Raw genomic sequence first — 23,325 nt, 5'->3', positions numbered from 1 at the left:
CACAAGCATTCTTATACACCAACAACAGACAAACAGAGAGCCAAATCATGAGTGAACTCCCATTCACAATTGCTTCAAAGAGAATAAAATACCTAGGAATCCAACTTACAAGGGATGTGAAGGACCTCTTCAAGGAGAACTACAAACCACTGCTCAAGGAAATAAAAGAGGATACAAACAAATGGAAGAACATTCCATGCTCATTGGTAGGAAGAATCAATATCGTGAAAATGGCCATACTGCCCAAGGTAATTTGCAGATTCAATGCCATCCCCATCAAGCTACCAATGCCTTTCTTCACAGAATTGGAAAAAACTACCTTAAAGTTCATATGGAAGCAAAAAAGAGCCCGCATCACCAAGTCATTCCTAAGCCAAAAGAACAAAGCTGGAGGCATCACACTACCTGACTTCAAACTATACTACAAGGCTACAGTAACCAAAACAGCATGGTACTGGTACCAAAACAGAGATATAGATCAATGGAACAGAACAGAGCCCTCAGAAATAACGCTACATATCTACAACCATCTGATCTTTGACAAACCTGACAAAAACAAGAAATGGGGAAAGGATTCCCTATTTAATAAATGGTGCTGGGAAAACTGGCTAGCCATATGTAGAAAGCTGAAACTGGATCCCTTCCTTACACCTTATACAAAAATCAATTCAAGATGGATTAAAGACTTAAACGTTAGACCTAAAACCATAAAAACCCTAGAAGAAAAGCTAGGCAATACCATTCAGGACATAGGCATGGGCAAGGACTTCATGTCTAAAACACCAAAAGCAATGGCAACAAAAGCCAAAATTGACAAATGGGATCTAATTCAACTAAAGAGCTTCTGCACAGCAAAAGAAACTACCATCAGAGTGAACAGGCAACCTACAGAATGGGAGAAAATTTTCGCAACCTACTCATCTGACAAAGGGCTAATATCCAGAATCTACAATGAATTCAAACAAATTTACAAGAAAAAAACAACCCCATCAAAAAGTGGGTGAAGGATATGTACAGACACTTCTCAAAAGAAGACATTTATGCAGCCAAAAGACACATGAAAAAATGCTCATCATCACTGGCCATCAGAGAAATGCAAATCAAAACCACAATGAGATACCATCTCACACCAGTTAGAATGGCAATCATTAAAAAGTCAGGAAACAACAGATGCTGGAGAGGATGTGGAGAAATAGGAACACTTTCACACTGTTGGTGGGACTGTAAACTAGTTCAACCATTGTGGAAGTCAGTGTGGGGATTCCTCAGGGATCTAGAACTAGAAATACCATTTGACCCAGCCATCCCATTACTGGGTATATACCCAAAGGACTATATAAAGACACATGCACACATATGTTTATTGCGTCACTATTCACAATAGCAAAGACTTGGAACCAACCCAAATGTCCAACAATGATAGACTGGATTAAGAAAATGTGGCACATATACACCATGGAATACTATGCAGCCATAAAAAATGATGAGTTCATGTCCTTTGTAGGGACATGGATGAAATTGGAAATCATCATTCTCAGTAAACTATCGTAAGAACAAAAAACCAAACACCGCATATTCTCACTCATAGGTGGGAATTGAACAATGAGATCACATGGACACAGGAAGGGGAACATCACACTCTGGGGACTGTTGTGGGATGGGGGGAGGGGGGAGGGATAGCATTGGGAGGTATACCTAATGCTAGATGATGAGTTAGTGGGTGCATCGCACCAGCATGGTACATGTATACATATGTAACTAACCTGCACATTGTGCACATGTACCCTAAAACTTAAAGTATAATAATAAAAGAAAAAAAAAAGAAAATTGAAAAAAAAAAAAAAGAAGAATGATTGGATGACAGACAATTTAGGATTATGCTTGCTTTCTCATCACAGTCAATGTGGATGATTGAGGGGGCCTTGAAAATTAGATGGATGAGAATGTCGCTATTCTTTTATGAGGATAACTAATATTTTTACATAGATGAAGGTTTATCCACTTTACATGAGTATGAAGAGCAACCCAAAAAATCACCTAAAGCAAAGTAGACTTTTCTACTTTGAAGCAGCTTTGAATTTTCTTTCAACATTTGAAAAGGTTTTTTTTTTTTTTACCTATAGCTTTTCTACCCAGTCCCTGTCCTTTTATATTATCTGTCATAAAGTAGATATAATATGCTTGTCACTTTTTCCATTATCTTTATAGTAATTTTTACGAAATGTAAAAATGCTCACTAATGAAAAGTTAGTAATGAATTAAATATTTTCCAGGAACTCATAGAGGGAGATAGGCTACTTATATAATAGCAAAAGGATAAAACTTAGCAGAACTAGTAAATAAAGCCTTATTTGGCCAGATACGTTATTTATCATTCATGATCATTGTATTTATTGTAATGTTAGCAAAAGCACCTCTGCATCCTTTATTCCAATAGAAGCATCTGTCAGTGATGGTAGAAAAGCCATCATTGGGTTTAAGAAAACAGAGTTCTCCTGGAGGAAAGCCACTTCAAGATAAACCTCAGCTTTGTACGTCTCTTAACAGGAAAAACAGGAATTCTGAAACTTACCCTCTGACCAGGGTGGGATGATGATAAAATGTAAATCATATATCTAAAAGTTGCTTAGGGATCATTGTATTCGTAGATCCATACTGCTTCCTCAAATCCATTATGACAGCTCATAAGAGGCTGTTATTCAAGCCCAATGGAGGCTTTAAACTCAGTGGAATTCTAGGAACTATACCTGTTTCCTTATTGGGATATGCAGAGTTTCACTGGAAAATACACTGGTTAATACAGCAAAGACTTTGCTTTGAAAAGAATCAAATTTCATCTGTAAGTGTGTAGTGGATACATTGAATGATGTATGATCATAGAGGATTGTTAAACTAGGCATCACCTTTGAAAAGAACTTCAAGACTGTAGAATAGACAAAGCATTTCATATTTACTGAATCCTAATAAGTGGAGGATATGACTCATTTATATGTCATTTATATTTTCCAGAAATTGTGCATCTTTGACAGTTTTGGAACCCTGGTCTTTGCAGTATTTATGGGAGTATGGGGTAAGTTTTTTTTTTTTTTTTTCATGCACTCAATTTGATAGTATTACACAGTTTTATGTAGGCTATCAAAGTAACCCACTTTTAGGATCTTGTATTGCCCAGGCTTCAGCTCCCCTAGAATTCCATTTATAACTGAGGACATTGTATCAGTTAACTTTTACTATATTAAAATCTGCATCAAAATATAGTGGCTTAAAACAACAAATTTTATTTCTCCTGTTTATTATTTCTCATCATTCTCTGGGTCAGCTGAGAGGTTCTTCAGGCATGGGTTGGCTCAGCTGACTCTCCAGTAAGCTGGCAGCTCCACTGGGGATAGATGATCTTGCAACTAGAAACCTGGTTTGGTCTGTGGGGCTCGGCTGGGAAGGCTTCTCTGCTCCACATGGTGTCTCATCTTCAAGTAGGCTAGCCCAGGATTCTTGGTTTCAGGGTTCCAAAGAGAAGAGAGGACAAGCTTCGGTGCATATGCATTTTTAAGCCTATGGTTGCACCAAGTTAGCTAATGTCCCATCAACCAAAGTAAGTCATATGGCCAAACCAGCATCAATGTGGGGCGGTGGGAGTACTACCCAGTGGCTTGGATGTAGGAGGCATGATTTGTTGGAAGCCATTATTGCAACAGCCCTCACAGTGTGATACAACCTAACTTTTATGGGGGTGGAGATCAGGAGGAAGCAGCAACACAGTGATTATGGGTGAGCTTTCTTCCTCATACACTTCTATGTGAGCGGATATTTAATGAGTATCTGCTACTCGTATAATAACAACAAACTCTACTTACTAACTAGAACAGATATCATTCTACAGGATCTAATTCCCATATGGGAACTTTACCACTACATATTATTTACTTTGGGATAGAATCATTAATACAATGAGGCAATTATCATTTTCTTTAAATGCAAACTTTAAATGTTTAATTGATCTGAATGTTCTAACGTAGAAGAAAAATTTCCATTTTCAAAATTAGATGCATTTCCAATTTCATTGTGTAAGTATGAGGAACAACAGAATTCAGGTTATAGGAAGGCAGAGGAAAAAACTGAACCAAGTTTCTTATTCTTTAAAAGACAACACGTCAATGTATGTAACTCACAGAATCAGTTATTTACGGTGTCCTCAGCAGTATTTCTGTTTGGTAGTGATTGTGCCTATGAAGAATTACCAAATGGATCACAGAACAGACAATCCAGTTATTTTGCTCACTTTTTAGAGATATTTGTTGCCGCTCCACAGATAAAGTGCACTGTAAGGTGGCCAGACATCCCAATCAGTTACATTGGCATTCAGCCATTTAGCATGTTTTGGCTGGAGACCAAACTCTGACTAATATTTGACCCATAGAAGAATAAAGATTGAATGTATGTATTAAGATCCTCTGTGCTCCTCCATTGTAATACACCTTTCTCCGCCCTCCCCTTCTGCCCAGTAAGAGCTTAGGTGCTGAACACATGGGTCAGCATTTTAACTATTAACTGTACTCTCAGCGTTGAATCATAATGTATAACATTCTAACACATCTACTAAACTGCATATACTAATGGATGCTGATAGCCCCAATTAAAGAAGACATTTGAAATAAAGCAAAAAATGTTAATTTTGACACTAGAAAGACAAGCCTCAAATTTCCTAGCTAACCTTCCTTTCTCTGATCATTAACTACACCATGGTTATAGAGCTGACTTACACATTAGCTGCTGATTTTATCTGATTTTCGAATGCAGAAAGTATTTCAGCACTGCCTATAGCATCGTATGTATATTTTTAAGGATATGTGTGATAAACTTTAAGTGCTTTGTGTGGCTTTCCTTGTTACTTCTGCTTTGAGAACTACTGCTGTGAACCACTTTACAGAAAGTTTGAAATTGCAGAACCAAACAGGCTACAGCCTCTTGTGAAGTTATTCATATCACCACCATTATGTTCCTGCAGCATCTTTTTTGTGCCCAGACGCATATGGCACTTATTTTTCTGCTCCCTAGAAATTATGAAAGTTGAGAGTAGAAAACCTTTTGTAATCAATATAATATAAATCATATACGTACCTTAAAAATGTCCATCCTTTCAGGACAAGGCAGCCCACCTGTTCATACTGATTCATAGAGTCCTAAACACCAACCCATGGTTGAAGTAAAGGTTCTAAACACATCCTGCCCACTCCCTTCCTTGTTGCATCTTGCCTACTTACACCTGATTCTCCCTGGATCAGACTTGGCTGCATGACTGCAATGTTTAATTTTCACCTTTGAGGGGTGAGTTCTAAACTAGGCCTACTTATTTCCAGAAAACCACCAGTCATCTGGCTCACTAAGGACCTGGGGAACCAGGAAGCCTAACTAGCTGCACTTGGGGATCAGAAAACAGCTGCTGTGACTGTTACTTTCAGACCTGTGCTGCTTCTGCTAGGTCCACACCAGCAAAATAATGCATCTCCTGCTACCACCACCCTGACTCCATTCAGCCCAGTTTCTGACTTAAGTGACATACAGATGCTTCTGAGAGGCATTTTAAAAAATCAGATCTGGAACCCTAGCTGCAAGAGAGTTTCTAGCCCTTGAATTAGGAGGTTGGAATAAACGGCTGGGTGTGGTGGCTCACGCCTGCAATCCCAGCACTGTGGGAGGCTGAGGCAGGTGGATCACTGAGGTCAGGAGTTTGAGACCAGCCTGGCCAACATGGTGAAACCTCGCCTCTACTAAAATACAAAAATTAGCCAGGTGTGATGGTGCACACCTGTAATCCCAACTGGAGGCTGAGGCACAAGAATTGCTTGAATCCAGGAGGCAGAGTTTGCAGTGAGCTGAGATCACACTACTGCACTCCAGCCTGAGTGACAGAGTAAGACTCCATCTTAAAAAAAAAAAAAAAAAGTTGCAATAAAGGCTGAGGAAGTTAATCTAACTTCTCTGCCTCTGTGGGTTACGAGGCCTAAATGGTTTCAAGGCGTTAAAACATCCTAGACCTTCAGCAGCAAACTCTTACAGCAACCAGAACATTCCCATCTACCAGAGTGTGTCTCGTCCTTAGATAATGCAGGATATAACACCATAACACTTTACTGCTCTGAAACCTTTTTATGTATATGTGCATCTTCTTCATCTGATGCATATTTTGTTTAGATACAATAATATCCTGATTAAGAGGAAGAGCTGTTATTGATCCCCAAGTTCCAGACAACCTTTCTCTTTTCTTATTATATGTTGATGTAAGAGTTTTAACTGTGCCTAATCAGCTAGCACCTCGGGATTGCCAGAGAACAGAAGTGTGTTGCTCCCTGCTGAAGTTCTATCAGTTGTCTTATTGCAGGGGGAGAGAGCAAAAGATACGGAACAGAAATTTCTGTCTGTGATCATGCACAGTCACCCCAGGGCTTGGTGCCCTCAATCTGGGACACACAGCATTGTGAGTCAGCACTGGCGTGGCCCAGGAGTACTCCAAAACACTGGATGACTACTAGGTTAGCAGTGCCTTCCACAGACCCTGCAGAATCTGTGGCTGAGTGAAATAAGGAACTAAAACACTCACCTGTCGCTGCAATTCCCAGGGGTTTTCCTTCAAGGCTGAGGATTTGCTAACACCAGGCTATGTCTTGCTGCATTGCAATCCTATCACTTCCCAGGCAGAACTGCTTCCTATAGTTCAGAATTTCGTAAACAGAAGCATTTTACCCAGTATGTTCAAATTCAGGGAGGAGGGAAGAGGACATCCACTGTTCTTCCCTTATAGCACCGACTAGAGTTGCTTATGTTACTCTTTGTGAGAAAAGTTAAGAATATTATCATGAATTATCTCCTGTTGATACTTTATAGATACTGAGATAGATACTAGATAGGTACTGAGTAAATGAGTGGCTATCACACTCCGATTTTAAAGATGAAGAAGATGACACTCAGGGAGATTAAGCCAATTACCTAAAGCCCCATAGACAGAAAGTGACAAGCATAGAATAAGAGTTCTGCCAATAATTTGGCTATTATCAGTCTTTAGATTGATGACAAAATACAGTGTATATTAATGAAGTTGCAGCAAGCTTTGAGAAAGATGCGGAAATAATTTTGTTTTTACTGACATAATTGCATTATTTTTGGTGCTGTGAAAAAAATGAGAATGGGTTAGAAAATGTCAGTTTAGTCTCCTTGGTTCTACCTCATGTGACACAGGTGCAGACCCTTCTTTCTATCGGAAAAATAAGAAACCACCCATCTTCCAGCCTAATTTTAACAGGCTTATAAGTACCAGTTTTTCATTTATGCCTGTAGGTGTCGAAGTGCAACAAGATTTTAATGTGCTTAGTCACAACATACTTTAAAAAATGGTTATGCTGGAAGAGTATGTTTGCAGTCTGTGAGATAGAAGAGTACCCATGATAATTCCTTCAGCATGTTGACCCTGGACTCCTCCCCAGAGTCAGGGTGCTAAAGCTTGATCTCACCAGTAAACTGTCAATGCTTCATGGTATATTCTCCATCTAGGGTTATCCTGGCCTCTTGCTAGGTACAGGACTACCTCAGAGATACTGTGGGTAAGGTTCCAGACCACCACAAGAAAGCGAATATCACAGTAAAGGGAGCCACACAAATTTTTGTTTCTCAGTGCATATAAAAGTTATGGTTATACTATACTATAGTCTAGTGAGTGTGCATAGCATTGTCAAAAAATGTACATACCTTAATTAAAAAATACTTTATTACTACAAATGCTGACAATCATCTGAGCCTTTAGAGAGTGTTAATCTTTTTGCTGTGAGAGGGTCTTGCCTCGGTGTTGATGGCTGCTGACTGATTAGGTAGGAGGATGGTTGCTGAAGGTTTAGGTAGCTATGCAAATTTCTTAAAATAAGACAACAATGAAGTTTGCCACATCAGTGGACTCTTTTTTCTCAAAAGAGTTCTCTAGCATGTGATACTGTGTGGTAGCATTTTACCCATAGTAGAACTTCTTTGAAAATTGGAGTCAATCCTCTCAAACCCTACTACAGCTTTATCTACTAAGTTTGTGTAATATTCTAAATCCTTTGTTGTCGTTTCAATAATGACAGCATCTTCACCAGGAGTAGATTCCATCTCAAGAAACCACTTTCTTTGCAGATCCATAGAAAGCAACTTCTCATTCCTTCAAGTTTGATCATGAGACTACAGCAGTTCAGTCACATCTTCAGACTCCATTTCTAGTTCTTCTTGCTCTTTCTACCACATCTGCAGTGACTTCCTCCACTGAAGTCTTGAACTTCTCAAAGTCATCCATGAGGGTTAGAATCAACGTCTTCTAAACTTCTGTTAATGTTGACATCTTCACCTCCTCCCATGAATTATAAATGTTCTTAATGACATCTAGAATGGTGAATCTTTTCCAGAAGATTTCTGCTTATTTTGCCAACATCTAGCCAAATAATTACTATCTATGGCAGCTGTAGCCTTACTAAATGTATTTCTTAAATAATAAAATGTAAAAGTTGAAATGACTCCTTGATCTATGGGCTGCAGAACGGATGTTGTGTTCATAGCCATGAAAACAATATTAATCTCTGTACATCTCCATCAGAGTTCTTGGGTGAGTGGATGCATTGCCAATGAGCAGTAATTTTTTTAAAAGAGTAATTTTTTATGAACAATGGGCTTAAAATAATTCAACACACCATGTTATAAACAGATGTGCTTGTCATCTAGGCTCTATTGTTCCATTTAGAGTACAGGCAGAGTAGATTTCACATAATTCTTAAAGGCCCTAGGGTTTTTGGAATGATCTAAGAGCGTTGGCTTCAACATGAAGTCACCAGCTGCATTAGCCCCTAACAAGAGAGTGAGCCTGTCCTTAGAAGTTCTGAAGCCAGGCGTTGACTTCTCTCTAGCTGTGAAAGTCCCAGATGACATCTTCTTCCAATGGGAGGCTATTTCATCTACCTTGAAAGTCTGTTGTGTAGCTACCTTCATCAATGATCTTAGCTAGATCTTCTGGATAACTTGCTGCCAGTTAGCACTTGCTACTTCACCTTGCACTTCTATGCTATGGAGATGATTTCTTTCCTTAAACCTCATGAACCAACCTCTGCTAGCTTCAAACTTTTCTTCTGCAGCTTCCTCACCTCTCTCAGCCTTCATAGAGTGGAAGGGGGTTCTGGCCTTGCTCTGAATTAGGCTTTGGTCTAAGGGAATATTGTGGCTGGTTTGGTCTTCTATCCAGATCATTAAAACTTTCTCCGTATCAGCAATAAGGTTGTTTCACTTTTTTGTCATTTGTGTGTTCACTGGAGTAGTACTTTTCATATCCTTCAAGAACTTTTCCTTTGCACTCACAGCTTGGCAAACTGGCACAAGAGGCCTAGCTTTCGATATGCCTTCCTCACTAAACTTAGTAATTTCTAGTTTTCATTTAAAGTGAGAGATGTGTGAGTCTTGCTTTCACTTGAACACCTTGAAGCCATTGTAGGATTATTAATTGGCCTAATTTCACTACTGTTGCATCTCAAAGAATAGAGAGGCCAGAAGAGAGGCAGAGAGATGGGGAAGCAGCCAGTCAGTGGAATGGCCAGACCACACACATTTGTTAATTTTGCTATCTTACATAGGTGGACTTCATGTTGCCCCAAAACAATTACAATAGTAACATCAAAGAAAGATCACTTATCACAGACCACTATAAAAGATACAATAATAATGAAAAATTTGAAATGTGAGAATTACTAAAATGTGACACAAAGTGGGTACATGTTGTTGGAAAAATGGCATTGATAGAGGCTCAACGTGGGGTTGCCACAAACAATCAATTTGTAAGAAGATAAAAACACTATCTGTAAAGCACGATAAATCAAGGTACATCTGTACAGGAGGTACTGAAGGCCCAAGTAGACTAGCATAGCAGGAAGTAAGGACAGTGGGTGGTTATGTGTAGAGGTGAGCAGTTGGAGTCAGCTGGGACCTCTGAGTGGATTATTCCCCAGGTGGTGGGGGTCCTCCAGTTTCTGGGTGGTTTCCTTCAGTTTGTTCATTCAGTGCATTCATTCGTTACGTGCCTACTATGTCGTAGTGCTTCTGCTATGAACAAAACCAAATCCCTGCACACGTGAAGGTGACATTCCAGTGGGTATGATAGACAGTAGACCTAGAAGCAGATATAGGTTGGGATGCATGAGTGCTATGTATTAATATTTTGAAGGGCAGAAGAAGGGTTGACAAAGGGAATAAAATGGGCCCTTTCTGAGAGAATGCACATGACCGCTGGAATGATTTCATAATTACAGAGTGGGAGACAGAGCTGAGGGAGCTTCAGGGGTGGGGGCATATGCAATACTGGCAGTAGGATTCTTGGTAGATTAAAAAGTAGAGTCCTCTGTTGATGGAGATGTATGGGAGTTTATCAAGGAGATGCAGAACCTTGGGGGGCTTTGGTAAGTGGGTGGTGTATGTTATGCTGCTTCATATGCAGCCTAGGGAGGGTTGGCTCATGGGTGGCTCATTCCTCCCAACAGGGTCTCTTTGGGGAGTATCTGCCACCTGAGACCAGCATGGCTCAGCTGGGCACCAAGACCAGCCAGTCACATGTCAGTCCACAAAAGGACATGGTGCCCTCTAGATTTCCATCCCATTGACAAAGAAGCCAATACTCACTTCATTTCCCCTTGGGCAGGTACAGAAGCACAAATGTCTGGGTTGTTTCTCAGTAGCCATCACCCTCTATATAAAACACTCAACAATTTGATCCTGATTCCAACATCCAGGTTATTTCTACTCTAACTTACTGGAAAAGTAGTAGTCAAAACAAACACTGCTAGGAAGTGAGTGCTTTTAAACATGTTCAGTTGTCTTTGCCATTGGGGAGTGTTGGATTCTTGCTCCTTACAGGTGCATCCCAAGACTGCCTCCTGCATTTCAGGCTGCCTGCTGCAGGGTCTGCAGGATTTCATTCTGGCTCTCTTCACTCTCTACTTCAGTGAGTCTCCACCCTGACTGCGTATTAAACCTTAAAAACAAAACAAAACAAAAACAAACAAAACAACTATGCTCAGGCCCCATTCCAGACCAAAAATCATAATTTATAATTTACAGGGTGGTACCTGGGCTCAGTATTTTGTAAAAGCTCCCTGGTCCTTCTTACCTGCAGCCAGGGTGTGATTACTACCCTGCACCTCATTTAATGGTCTTATTCTCTCATGGCCCCAATTGCCACTTAAAACAATGAAAATCCACCTCAATCCAGATCTTCCTCCTATGTTGTAGACTTTTACCTATCTACTGGACATTTCTTCTTGAGTAGTCTACATACATTGCATCTGATCATAACCAAACCAGTTGTCTCCTCTTGCACACTTGACCTTCTTAAGACACTTCCTATTTCCAAGGAATGCCACTAGAATTTAGGATATTGCCTAAGCCAGAAACCTGGCTATCATCCTTCTGTCATACCTGCATCCATCTGTCTGCCTTCTCAACGTCCCTCAAGGATCCTGCCGCATCATGTACCTGCCAGCAGGTCTCCCTGCCCCTAGTCTCACTCTAGACTACCTTCAAAGTCTCCTCCATCTGTACGTTAAACTCTCTAAACTCCTTTCAAAGCACAGAAAACCCTTTGTGATGTGCCCCTGCAGAGCTCTTACCTGGCTGCCCCACCTCCATCACACCTTTCGCTTACTACCAGATTATTTGCAGTTTTGGGAAAGTACCTGGCCCTCTGGCCTCCGTGCCTTTGCATGTGCAGCTCCCTGGGGGTAGGTGGCCTTAGTGTTCCACCCACCACCACCTTCACCTGATCAGCTCTGAGGCATCTCAGGACTCATCACAGTGGTCCCCTCCTCTGGGATGGCCTTCCCCGAAACACCCAGTTAAATGTTCTGGTTCTGTGTGCCCAGAGCAACCTGTGCTTACCTTTATCATAGCCCTCTAAATAATCAACTATACCTGTCAGTTCAAGGACAGCATAATTCTCATATGCCTAGGAGCTCCTTGAAGCAGGGACTGTGTCTTGTTTTCTCTTTATTCCCAGCTGATAGTAGACACTCAAAGAATGTTTGTAAATAGAAGAGTGGTGATTACAGAATTTTTTTATAGGAAGGACTTAGGGTTCGCAGTCTGATTAGAAGAAGGGCATAGGGTATTTACCCTGAAACTGCATTTTTTCAATTAACATTTAATGTTTTTATTTAGTATTTAAAGTTAAAAATTCTGAAAAATGATTCCTAAAAAATTATTTTAGTCATACATTATATAAGATTGAGAAAAATACTAGTTTTCCGTATGAATGAATATTAATTTATTTGGGACATCCTAAAGTATTCCTCTTCCCCTGTAGGCCCTTAGGAAGGAAAGGAGAGTGTACAAGAATGAGGGCACGGGGAAAAGCAGATGAAGGATGGACCATGAGCTCCTTTGGAACTGTGATCATTATTTGTGTTTTAGTTGGCAATAAGGTGCTGGAACATATGCTTCAGTGTCAGACATACTCACATGTCTTCTGACCATCACATTGCCTTTCCCAGAATCTATAGTCTATTTCATAATGTTGTAAATTACCAACATTTTCTTTAAAATCATGTTTTTCCCTTTTAAATAGTAGTATCTCCTATAATTTAGATTTGATTTGCCATATACAAAAGTATTATGGATGATATGGTTTGGCTCTGTGTCCCCACCCAAATCTCATGTCGAATTATAATCCCCATGTGTCATGGGAGGGGCCTGGTGGGAGGTGATTGGATCATGGGGGTGGATTTCCCCCATCCTGTTCTCATGATAGTGAGTGAGTTCTCATGAGATCTGATGGTTTAAAGCTGTGGCACTTTCCTCCGTGCTCTCTCTCTCCTATTGCCATGTAAGACGTGTTTTGCTTTCCCTTCACCTTACACCATGATTTTAAGTTTCCTGAGGCCTCCCCAGCCATGCAGAACTGTGAGTCAATTAAACCTCTTTCCTTTATGAATTACCCAGTCCAGGTAGTTCTTTATAGCAGTGTGAAAACAGGCCAGTACAATGGATAATTAATATTATTCAGTACAGATTTCTGAAACATCAGTCATCATTGAAAATCCACACAAGCTCTTCTGTCTCTCTGTTAGTTACCTTGTTTTTGGAGTTTTGGAAGCGACGCCAGGCAGAACTTGAGTATGAATGGGATACTGTTGAGTTACAGCAGGAAGAACAAGCCCGACCAGAATACGAAGCACGATGTACTCACGTAGTGATAAATGAGATTACTCAGGTAAGCAGGGTCGTATTTAGGTGCAGTTTAATCTACTTACTGCTGTGGTTCTCCTCCTTGACCACACATTAGAATCACTTGGGGGAGCTTAAAAAATATTGATACCTGAGTTCCATCATTACATACTCTGGTACTTAGTAACCTGGGGGTATTCTGAGCACAGGGTTTTTTTTTAAAGCTCCTTTGGTGATTCTGATGTGCAGCCAAAGTGAAGAAGCACTGCTTAGAACAGTAGACACAGGAGATAAATGGGGCCCCTTCTTTCATAAAAACAGTAAAAATACAAAAAAAAATAATTTTTACTGTGACATAGAGATATAAGGAAAGAGGCACTGGTTTTTATAGTTGATGCTCAATTTTTCACGTATACTTTCATTATTCCAGTCCCTTATTCATCCTAGACCAGCTGCCCCTTTATCTTGCAGTAAGCCTCAGTCACTGCTCCACCTTCTGGTTGGGATGTGCAGAAAGTAGTGTGGCCTTTATAAACTAAAGTTGGAGAAAGGATGGAGGAAGAAGGAAAGTATTTTTTGAGGTCCAACTCTGTTCAGGTACTGTGCTAGGTATTTTATGTCATTGGAAAGGTATATTTGCTGCTGCTACCACTACTCTAAAGATAAAAAACTATATTCTGTCTGTATAAATATTCCAAAGTCCCTGAAAGATGATTTTTAAATCATCTGCATTCTTGCTTCTTTCCATCAACACAGAAAATTTTGAGCTGATTGTACTTGCAGTCATCAGCATAAGAACAGTAGGTTCTGAATACGAATAGCTCTTGGAAAGAAAATGCTTTTACCAAGAATGTCTGAAAGTGTTCCCAACTATAGGTTTTATAAATTGAATCACAGATTTACAAAATGTTGGCATTAAAAGGAACCAGAGGGAACAGTTCAACCTCTTCCTTTTACAAATGGGAAAAAATGAGGTTCAATTACCAGTAGAAAGTGACATTTGTCTTTCGCAATGTAAAAGCTTCAAATAATCCCCATTATGAATAGTTCCTGCTGTTTACTAGAGAGGACAGGGTCAAAGCATATGTTGTTGAAAGATTGTATATTCAGAAATGAAAGCCAAAACTTAAACAAAATTAGATGTTTATGAAGTCGTTTGAGCACTAAAAAATCTTATAATACCAGCAACATGGGAAAAATACTGAAAAAAAGACAATTTGGTCATTTAAACCTGCCAATTTTATAGTTAAAATTGCCAGCTTATAAGTTAAATTTCCCTTGAAATGTTACTTGTTAAAACATTGCAAGTGTAGGTTCCTTTTTCTTTATGGTTATTCCTCGTTTCACTTTCGTTGCCCACATACCCTCCCTTTGTTTAGAGAGGCCTATAGTGTGATGGTGAAGTCTCTGATGCCAGAGTTCATGTCTGACCACAGCAACTTACTAGTTGGGTGATCTTGGACCAATTAGTTAACTTCCCGGTGCCTCAGTGACCTCATCTATAAAATGGGAATAATACAGTTGTTTCCTCATGATCGCAGCTAAGGATTGAGTTAATGTATAGAAGCTACTTAGAATAGTGCCTGGCACAGAGTTAAATACTCTGTAAGTATTTGCAGCTGTTATTAGGCTGTTCTTACAATACAGGTAAATCATGTAGAGGGTTAATTTCTACTCTTAAGAATTTAAATATATTTTTATGAACTATAAAATGGAAATCCTCTAAAAATTTATTCAAAGTTAATATATAAAGCCCAACCAAGAAACACATAGTGGATACCTAGTATTTGCAGACATCTAGGAAACTTTTTGTCCTGTCTGTGCTCTGCGCTATCATCACCGCGATTTCTAAAACCTAAGACAAGCCCAGAAGTATAGCTTTGCAGCTTGGCACCATCAGACACCCAGATTCCTGAGCTCGGGTCGTGGCCAATAAACAGTTTATTCATGCTTGCATTTTCCAAAAACTTATTAAAATGAACACTGCACATGTTTTGTGATGTGTGACTTTGAAATTGTTAACAAAAAAGTGCAATTATGAGTAAGGAGACTATGCTTGCAAACTAATTTTTTAAAATTAATTCTAAGATTTATTGGCCAGTCAGGAGAAAAATAATTTTATTACAATAATCCCTTGATTGACTAAACTTTTTTGTTTTTGTAATTAGGAAGAAGAACGCATTCCCTTTACTGCCTGGGGAAAATGTATACGGATAACCCTCTGTGCCAGTGCTGTCTTTTTCTGGGTAATTCTATCACAAAAATGTTTTGAATGATTAAAAATGTTTTTATTATGTAACAGATTTTTTTAAAATCTAATTTTAAATGTTGAGGAAACTAAATGCTGAGCCTGGAAACTATATGGTCTCAGAGAGACAGACAGATATTTCCAGATAACTATTTTAGCCACCACATAGAGCAACTCCCAAGGTTCAAGATACCTTATCTGTTCACAGTGGTTCTTCTAGTTCTTTTCACCTCATCTGTTTAAATCAGTGATTCAGGATTTTCCAGTTTCTGGTGAAGACCATATGGAAGGCATTAAGAATTCTAAAATTTTCCAACAGCAACAATCAAAATAAAATGTTGGCCAGGGGCGGTGGCTCATGCCTATAATCCAAGCACCTTGGGAGGCCAAGGTGGGTGGATCACCTGAGTTCAGGAGTCAAGACCAGCCTGGCCAACATGATGAAACCCCGTCACTACTGAAAATACAAAAATTAGCCAGGCATGGTGTCACACACCTGTAGTCCCAGCTACTCGGGAGGCTGAGGCACGAGAATCACTTGAACCCAGGAGACGGAGGTTGCAGTGAGTGAAAATCACACCACTGCACTTGACTGGGTAACAGAGCAAGACTCCATCTCAAAAAAAAAAATAAATAACATGTCTAGGAATACCCTTAACAAAAAGATAATAGGAACTATCAAAGAAAACATAAAAACTCTTGAAAGTTGTAAAGGATCTGAATGAATGATAATTAAATGAATGATTCTAGATAGAAACACATTTTCTGTAAAATATCAGTACTTACTAAGTTAGTTTTAGGCTTATTGATGGAATCATATTAGTGATGTAATAATTTAGTGTGAGTTTTAATGGCTCAAGAACAGCCAGATTCAAGAATAGCACATGAAGCCTAGAAATAGCCCCTGATAGCAATAAAAATGTAATATGTCAGAAAAGAGGCATTATAAATCCATCAGACAAGTGGAGATTATTCAATAAATAGTAATGGAATACTTGTTAGCTATTTGGGGGGACAATAAATGTTAAAGTCTTACTTTAAACCATATACTATAATAAATTTCAAAAACATTAAAAAAAAAATTAAAGGCCAGGCATGGTGGCTCACGCCTGTAATCCCAGCACTTTGGGAGGCCAAGGCAGCAGATCACCTGAGGTCAGGAGTTCGAGATCAGCCTGGCCAACATGGCGAAACCCTGTCTTTACTAAAAATACAAAAATTAGCCAGGTGTTCACCTGTGATCTCAGCTGCTTGGGAGACTGAGGCAGGCGAATTGCTTGAGTCCAGGAGGTGGAGGTTGCAGGGAGCCGAGACTGCACCACTGCACTCCAGCCTGGGTGACAGAGTGAGACTCTGTCTCAAAAAAAAGTTAAAAAGGAAGTTGCCAAGATGGCCAAATAGGAACAGCTCCCATCTGCTGCTCCCAGCGTGATCAACACAGAAGACGGGTGATTTCTGCATTTCCAACTGAGGTACCTGGTTCATCTCATTGGGATTGGTTGGACAGTGGGTGCTGCCCACAGAGGGCGAGCTGAAGCAGGGCAGGGCATCGCCTCACCCGGGAAGCACAAGGGGTTGGGCGATTTCCCTTTCCTAGCCAAGGGAAGCCGTGACAGACTATCTGGAAGAATGGGACACCCCCTGCCCAAATACTGCACTTTTCCCAAGGTCTTAGCAACCAGCAGACAAAGTGATTCTCTACCATGCCTGGCTCAGTGGGTCCCATGCCCAAGGAGCCTTCCTCACTGCTAGCGCAGCAGTCTGGGATCAATCTGCGAGGTGGCAGCCTAGCTAGGGGAGGGGCGTCCACCATTGCTGAGGCTTGAGTAGGTAAACAAAGCAGCCAGGAAGCTCAAACTGGGCAGAGCCCACCGCAGCTCAACAAGGCCTAATGCATCCAGACTCCACCTCTGTGGGCAGGGCATAGCTGAACAAAAGGCAGCAGAAACTTCTGCAGACTTAAATGTCCCTGTCTGACAGCTCTGAAGAGAGCAGTGGTTCTCCCAGCACAGCGTTTGAGCTCTGAGAACGGACAGACTGCCTCCTCAAATGGGTCCCTGACCCCCGTGTAGCCTAACTGGGAAACATCTACCACTGGGGGCCGACAGACACCTCATATAGGGTGCCACCTCTCTGGGACGAAGCTTCCAGAGGAAGGATCAGGCAGCAATATTTGCTGTTCTGCAGCCTCCGCTGGTGATACCCAGGCAAACAGGGTCTGGAGTGGAACTTCAACAGACCTGCAGCTGAGGGACCTGACTGTTAGAAGGAAAACAGACAGACAGAAAGGAATAGCATTAACATCAACAAAAAGGTCATCTACACCAAAACCCCATCTGTAGGTCACCAACATCAAAGACCAAAGGTAGATAAAACCACAAAGATGGGGAGAAACCAACAGAAAAGCTGAAAATTATAAAAATCAGAGCATCTCTTCCCCTCCAGAGGATCACAGCTCCTCACCAGCAACGGAACAAAGCTGGACAGAGAATGACTTTGACAAGTTGGCAGAAGTAGGCTTCAGAAGGTCGGTAATAACAGACTTCTCTGAGCTAAAAGATAATGTTCTAACCCATCGCAAGGAAGCTAAAAATCTTGAAAAAACGTTAGACAAATGGCTAACTAGAATAAACAATGTAGAGAAGACCTTAAATGACCTGATGGAGCTGAAAACCATGGCACGGGAACTTTGTGTTGCATGCACAAGCTTCAGTAGCCAATTCGATCAAGTGGAAGAAAGGGTATCAGTGATTGAAGATCAAATTAATGAAATAAAGGGAGAAGACAAGGTTAGAGAAAAAAGTAAAAAGCAACGAACAAAGCCTCCAAGAAATATGGGACTATGTGAAAAGACCAAATCTGTGTTTGATTGGTGTATCTGAAAGTGACAGGGAGAATGGAACCAAGTTGGAAAACACTCTGCAGGATATTATCCAGGAGAACTTCCCCAACCTAGCAAGGCAGGCCAACATTCAAATTCAGGAAATACAGAGAACACCACAAAGATACTCCTTGAGAAGAGCAACCCCAAGACACATAATTGTCAGATTCACCAAGGTTGAAATGAAGGAAAAAGTGTTAAGGGCAGCCAGAGAGAAAGGCTGAGTTACCCACAAAGGGAAGCCCATCAGACTAACAGCACATCTCTTGGCAGAAACCCTACAAGCCAGAAAAGAATGGGGGCCAATATTCAACATTCTTAAAGAAAAGAATTTTCAACCCAGAATTTCATATCCAGCCAAACTAAGCTTCATAGGTGAAGGAGAAATAAAATCCTTTACAGACAAGCAAATGCTGAGAGATTTTGTCACCACCAGGCCTGCCTTACAAGAGCTCCTGAAACAAGCACTAAACATGGAAAGGAACAACCGGTACCAGCCCCAGCAAAAACATGCCAAATTGTAAAGACCGTCGATCCTATGAAGAAACTGCTTTAATTAACAGGCAGAATAAGCAGCGAATGTCATAATGACAGGATCAAATTCACACATAACAATATTAAACTTAAACGTAAATGGGCAAAATGCCCCAATTAAAAGACACAGACTGGCAGATTGGATAAATAGTCAAGACCCATCAGTGTGCTGAATTCAGGAGACCCATCTCATGTGCAAAGACACATATAGGCTCAAAATAAAGGGATGGAGGAAGATCTACCAAGCAAATGGAAAGCAAAAAAAAGCAGGGGTTTCAATCCTAGTCTCTCATGAAGCAGACTTTAAACCAACAAAGATCAAAAGAGAGACAAAATAGGCCATTATGTAATGGTAAAGGGATCAATTCAACAAGAAGAGCTAAGAATCCTAAATATACATGCACCCAATAAAGGAGCACCCAGATTCATAAAGCAAGTCCTTAGAGACCTGCAAAGAGACTTAGACTCCCACACAATAATAATGGGAGACTTTAACACCCCACTGTCAATATTAGATCAACAAGACAGAAGGTTAACAAGGATATCCAGGACCTGAACTCAGATCTGCAACAAGCAGACCTAATGGACATCTACAGAACTCTCCACCCCAAATCAACAGAATATACATTCTTCTCAGCACCACATCACATTTATTCTAAAATTGACCACATAATTGGAAGTAAAGCACTCCTCAGCAAATGTGAAAGAACAGAAATCACAACAAACTGTCTCTCAGACCACAGTGCAATCAAACTAGAACTCAGGATTAAGAAACTCATTCAAAACTGCACAACTACATGGAAACTGAACAACCTGCTCCTGAATGACTACTGGGTACGTAATGAAATGAAGACAGAATAAAGATGTTCTTTGAAACCAATGAGAACAAAGACGCAACATGCCAGAATCTCTGAGACACATTTAAAGCAGTGTGTAGAGGGAAATTTATAGCACTACATGCCCACAAAGGAAAGCAGGAACGATCTAAAATCAACGGCCTAACATCATAATTAAAAGAACTAGAGAAGCAAGAGCAAACACATTCAAAAGCTAGCAGAAGGCAAGAAATAACTAAGAGCAGAACTGAAAAAGATAGAGACACAAAAAACCCTTCAAAAAATCAGTGAATCCAGGAGCTGGTTTTTTGAAAAGATCAACAAAACTGGTAGATGGCTAGCAAGACTAATAAAGAAGAAAAGAGAGAAGAATCAAGTAGATGCAATAAAAAATGATAAAGGGGATATCGCCACTGATCCCATAGAAATACAAACTACCATCAGAGAATACTATAAACACCTCTATGCAAATAAACCAGAAAATCTACAAGAAATGGATAAATTCCTGGACACATACACCCTTCCAACACTAAACCAGGAAGAAGTTCAATCTCTGAATAGATCAATAACAGGCTCTGAAATTGAGGCAATAATTAATAGCCTACCAACCAAAAAAAGTCCAGGACCAAAAGGATTCACAGCCAAATTCTACCAGAGGTACAAAGAGGAGCTGCTACCATTCCTTCTGACACCATTCCAATCAATAGAAAAAGAGGGAATCCTCCCTAACTCATTTTATGAGGCCAGCATCATCCTGATACCAAAGCCTGGCAGAGACACAACAAAAAAAGAGAATTTTAGGCCAGTATCCCTGATGAACATCGATGTGAAAATCCACCATAAAATACTGGCAAACCGAATCCAGCAGCACATCAAAAAGCTTATCCAACACGATCAAGTAGGCTTCATCCCTGGGATGCAAGGCTGGTTCAACATATGCAAATCAATAAACGTAATCTATCACATAAACAGATCCAGTGACAAAAACCACATGATTATCTCAATAGATGCAGAAAAGGCCTTTGACAAAATTCAATAGCCCTTCCTGCTAAAAACTCTCAATAAACTAGGTATTGATGGAACATATTTCAAAATAATAAGAGCTATTTATGACAAACCCACAGCCAATATCATACTGAATGCGCAAAAACTGGAAGCATTCCCTTTGAAAACTGGCACAAGACAAGGATGCCCTCTCTCTCCACTCTCATTCAACATAGTGTTGGAAGTTCTGGCCAGGGCAGTCAGGCAAGAGAAAGAAATAAAGGGTATTCAATTAGGAAATGAGGAAGTCAAATTGTCCCTGTTTGCAGATGACATGATTTTATATTTAGAAAACCCCATCATCTCAGCCCAAAATCTCCTTAAGCTAATAAGCAACTTCAACAAAATATTAGGATACAAAATCAATGTGCAAAAATCACAAGCACTCCTATACACCATTAGGAGACAAACGAAGAGCCAAATCATGAGTGAACTCCCATTCACAGTTGCTACAAAGAGAATAAAATACCTAGGAATCCAACTTAAAAGGGATATGAAGGACTTCTTCAAGGAGAACTACAAACCACTGCTCAACTAAATAAAAGAGAACACAAACAAATGGAAGAATATTCCACACTCATGGATAAGAAGAATCAATATCGTGAAAATGGCCATACTGCCCAAAGTAATTTATAAATTCAGTGCCATCCCCATCAAGCTACCAATGACTTTCTTCACAGAATTGGAAAAAACTAAAGTTCATATGGACCCAAAAAGCCTGCATTGCCAAGACAATCCTAAGCAAAAAGAAAAAAGCTGGATGCATCATGCTACCTGACTTCAAACTATACTACAAGGCTACAGTAACCAAAACAGCATGGTACTGGTACCAAAACAGAGATATAGACCAATGGAACAGAACGGAGGCCTCAGAAATAACACCACACATCTACAACCATTTGATCTTTGACAGACCTGACAAAAACAAGCAATGGGGAAAGGATTCACTATTTAATAAATGGTGCTGGGAAAACTGGCTAGCCATATGTAGAAAGCTGAAACTGGATCCCTTCCTTACACCTTGTACAAAAATTAATTCAAGATGGATTAAAGACTTAAATGTTAGACCTAAAGCCATAAAAACCCTAGAAGAAAACCTAGGCAATACCATTCAGGACATAGGCATGGACAAGGACTTCAATACCAAAGCAATAGCAACACCAAAAGCAATAGCAACAAAAGCCAAAATAGACAAATGGGATCTAATTAAACTAAAGAGCTTCTGCACAGCAAAAGAAACTACCATCAGAGTGAATAGGCAACCTACAGAATGGGAGAAAATTTTTGCAATCTACCCATCTGACAAAGGGCTAATATCCAGAATCTACAAAGGACTCAAACAAATTTACAAGAAAACAACCCCATCAAAAAGTGGGCAAAGCATATGAACAGACACTTTTCAAAAGAAGACATCTACACAGCCAACAGACACATGAAAAAATGCTCATCATCATTGGTCATCAGAGAAATGCAAGTCAGAACCACAATGAGATACCATCTGACACCAGTTAGAATGGTGATCATTAAAAAGTCAGGAAACAACAGGTGCTGGATAGGATGTGGAGAAATAGGAATGCTTTTACACTGTTGGGAGTGTAAATTGGTTCAACCATTGTGGAAGACTGTGTGGAGATTCCTCAAGGATGTAGAACTAGAAATACCATTTGACCCAGCAATCCCATTACTGGGTATATATCCAAAGGATTATAAATCATACTACTATGAAGAAACATGCACATATATGTTTATTGCAGCACTATTCACAATAGCAAAGACTTGGAACCAACCCAAATGTCCACCAATGATAGACTGGATTAAGAAAATGTGGCACATATACACCATGGAATACTATGCAGCCATAAAAAAGGATGAGTTCATGTCCGTTGCAGGGACATGGATGAAGCTGGAAACCATCATTCTGAGCAGACTATCACAAGGCCAGAAAACCAAACACCGCATGTTCTCACTCATAGGTGGGAATTGAACAATGAATGAGATAACTTGGACACCGTGGGGAACATCACATAGTGGGGCCTGTTGGGCGGTGGGGGGCTAGGGGAAGCATAGCATTAGGAGAAATACCTAATGTGAATGATGAGTTGATGGGTGCAGCAAACCAACATGGCACGTGTATACCTATGTGTCAAACCTGCACGTTGTGCACGTGTACCCTAGAACTTAAAGTATAAAAAAAAAAACTACAAATAAATTTGATGACTATATGATCTTTAGAAGTAAAAAGGTTTTCTAAACTTACTAGCAATAGAAAACGTTGCAGAGGAAAACATTTAAATATTTCCATACATCAAAAGTATCCGAAATGTAAACAAAATACCAGAAGATATATTTGTTAACAATAGGGCAAACAAGAGGTCAATACCTTTAATACGTGGAGTCCAGATCATCTAGAAGATAACACCAAAGATCTCAGTGGCTAAAGAGACAGAACATTAATGTGCAATTACAAAGGAAAAAAATATGATGACCAATAACCATTACAAAATGCCAAATCTCAATAGTGATTAAATCCACTCACATTAAAGTGAGATATGATTTTTCACCTCTTG

At 40.0% G+C, this 23,325-nt stretch overlaps 1 protein-coding gene across 14 annotated transcripts in view; it reads left to right on the top strand.

Annotated features, from left to right (window-relative positions):
• ANO6 (anoctamin 6) overlaps positions 1 to 23,325 on the top strand; it is a 216,726-nt gene that overhangs the window by 159,444 nt on the left and 33,957 nt on the right. For all 14 annotated transcript variants that reach the window (XM_509014.8, XM_003313749.6, XM_009425570.5 and 11 more), the window contains 3 exons: positions 3,010 to 3,070; positions 13,119 to 13,261; positions 15,384 to 15,461. In XM_509014.8, coding sequence (XP_509014.3) covers positions 3,010 to 3,070; positions 13,119 to 13,261; positions 15,384 to 15,461 — 282 coding nt within the window. The remainder of the gene's footprint in view (positions 1 to 3,009; positions 3,071 to 13,118; positions 13,262 to 15,383; positions 15,462 to 23,325) is intronic.

The sequence above is a fragment of the Pan troglodytes genome, chromosome 10 (genome assembly GCF_028858775.2).
Source record: "Pan troglodytes isolate AG18354 chromosome 10, NHGRI_mPanTro3-v2.0_pri, whole genome shotgun sequence".
NCBI classification, from domain to species: Eukaryota; Metazoa; Chordata; class Mammalia; order Primates; family Hominidae; genus Pan; species Pan troglodytes.
The sequence above is the reverse complement of the archived record's forward strand: the minus strand, read 5'-3'. Positions and strand labels throughout refer to the sequence as shown.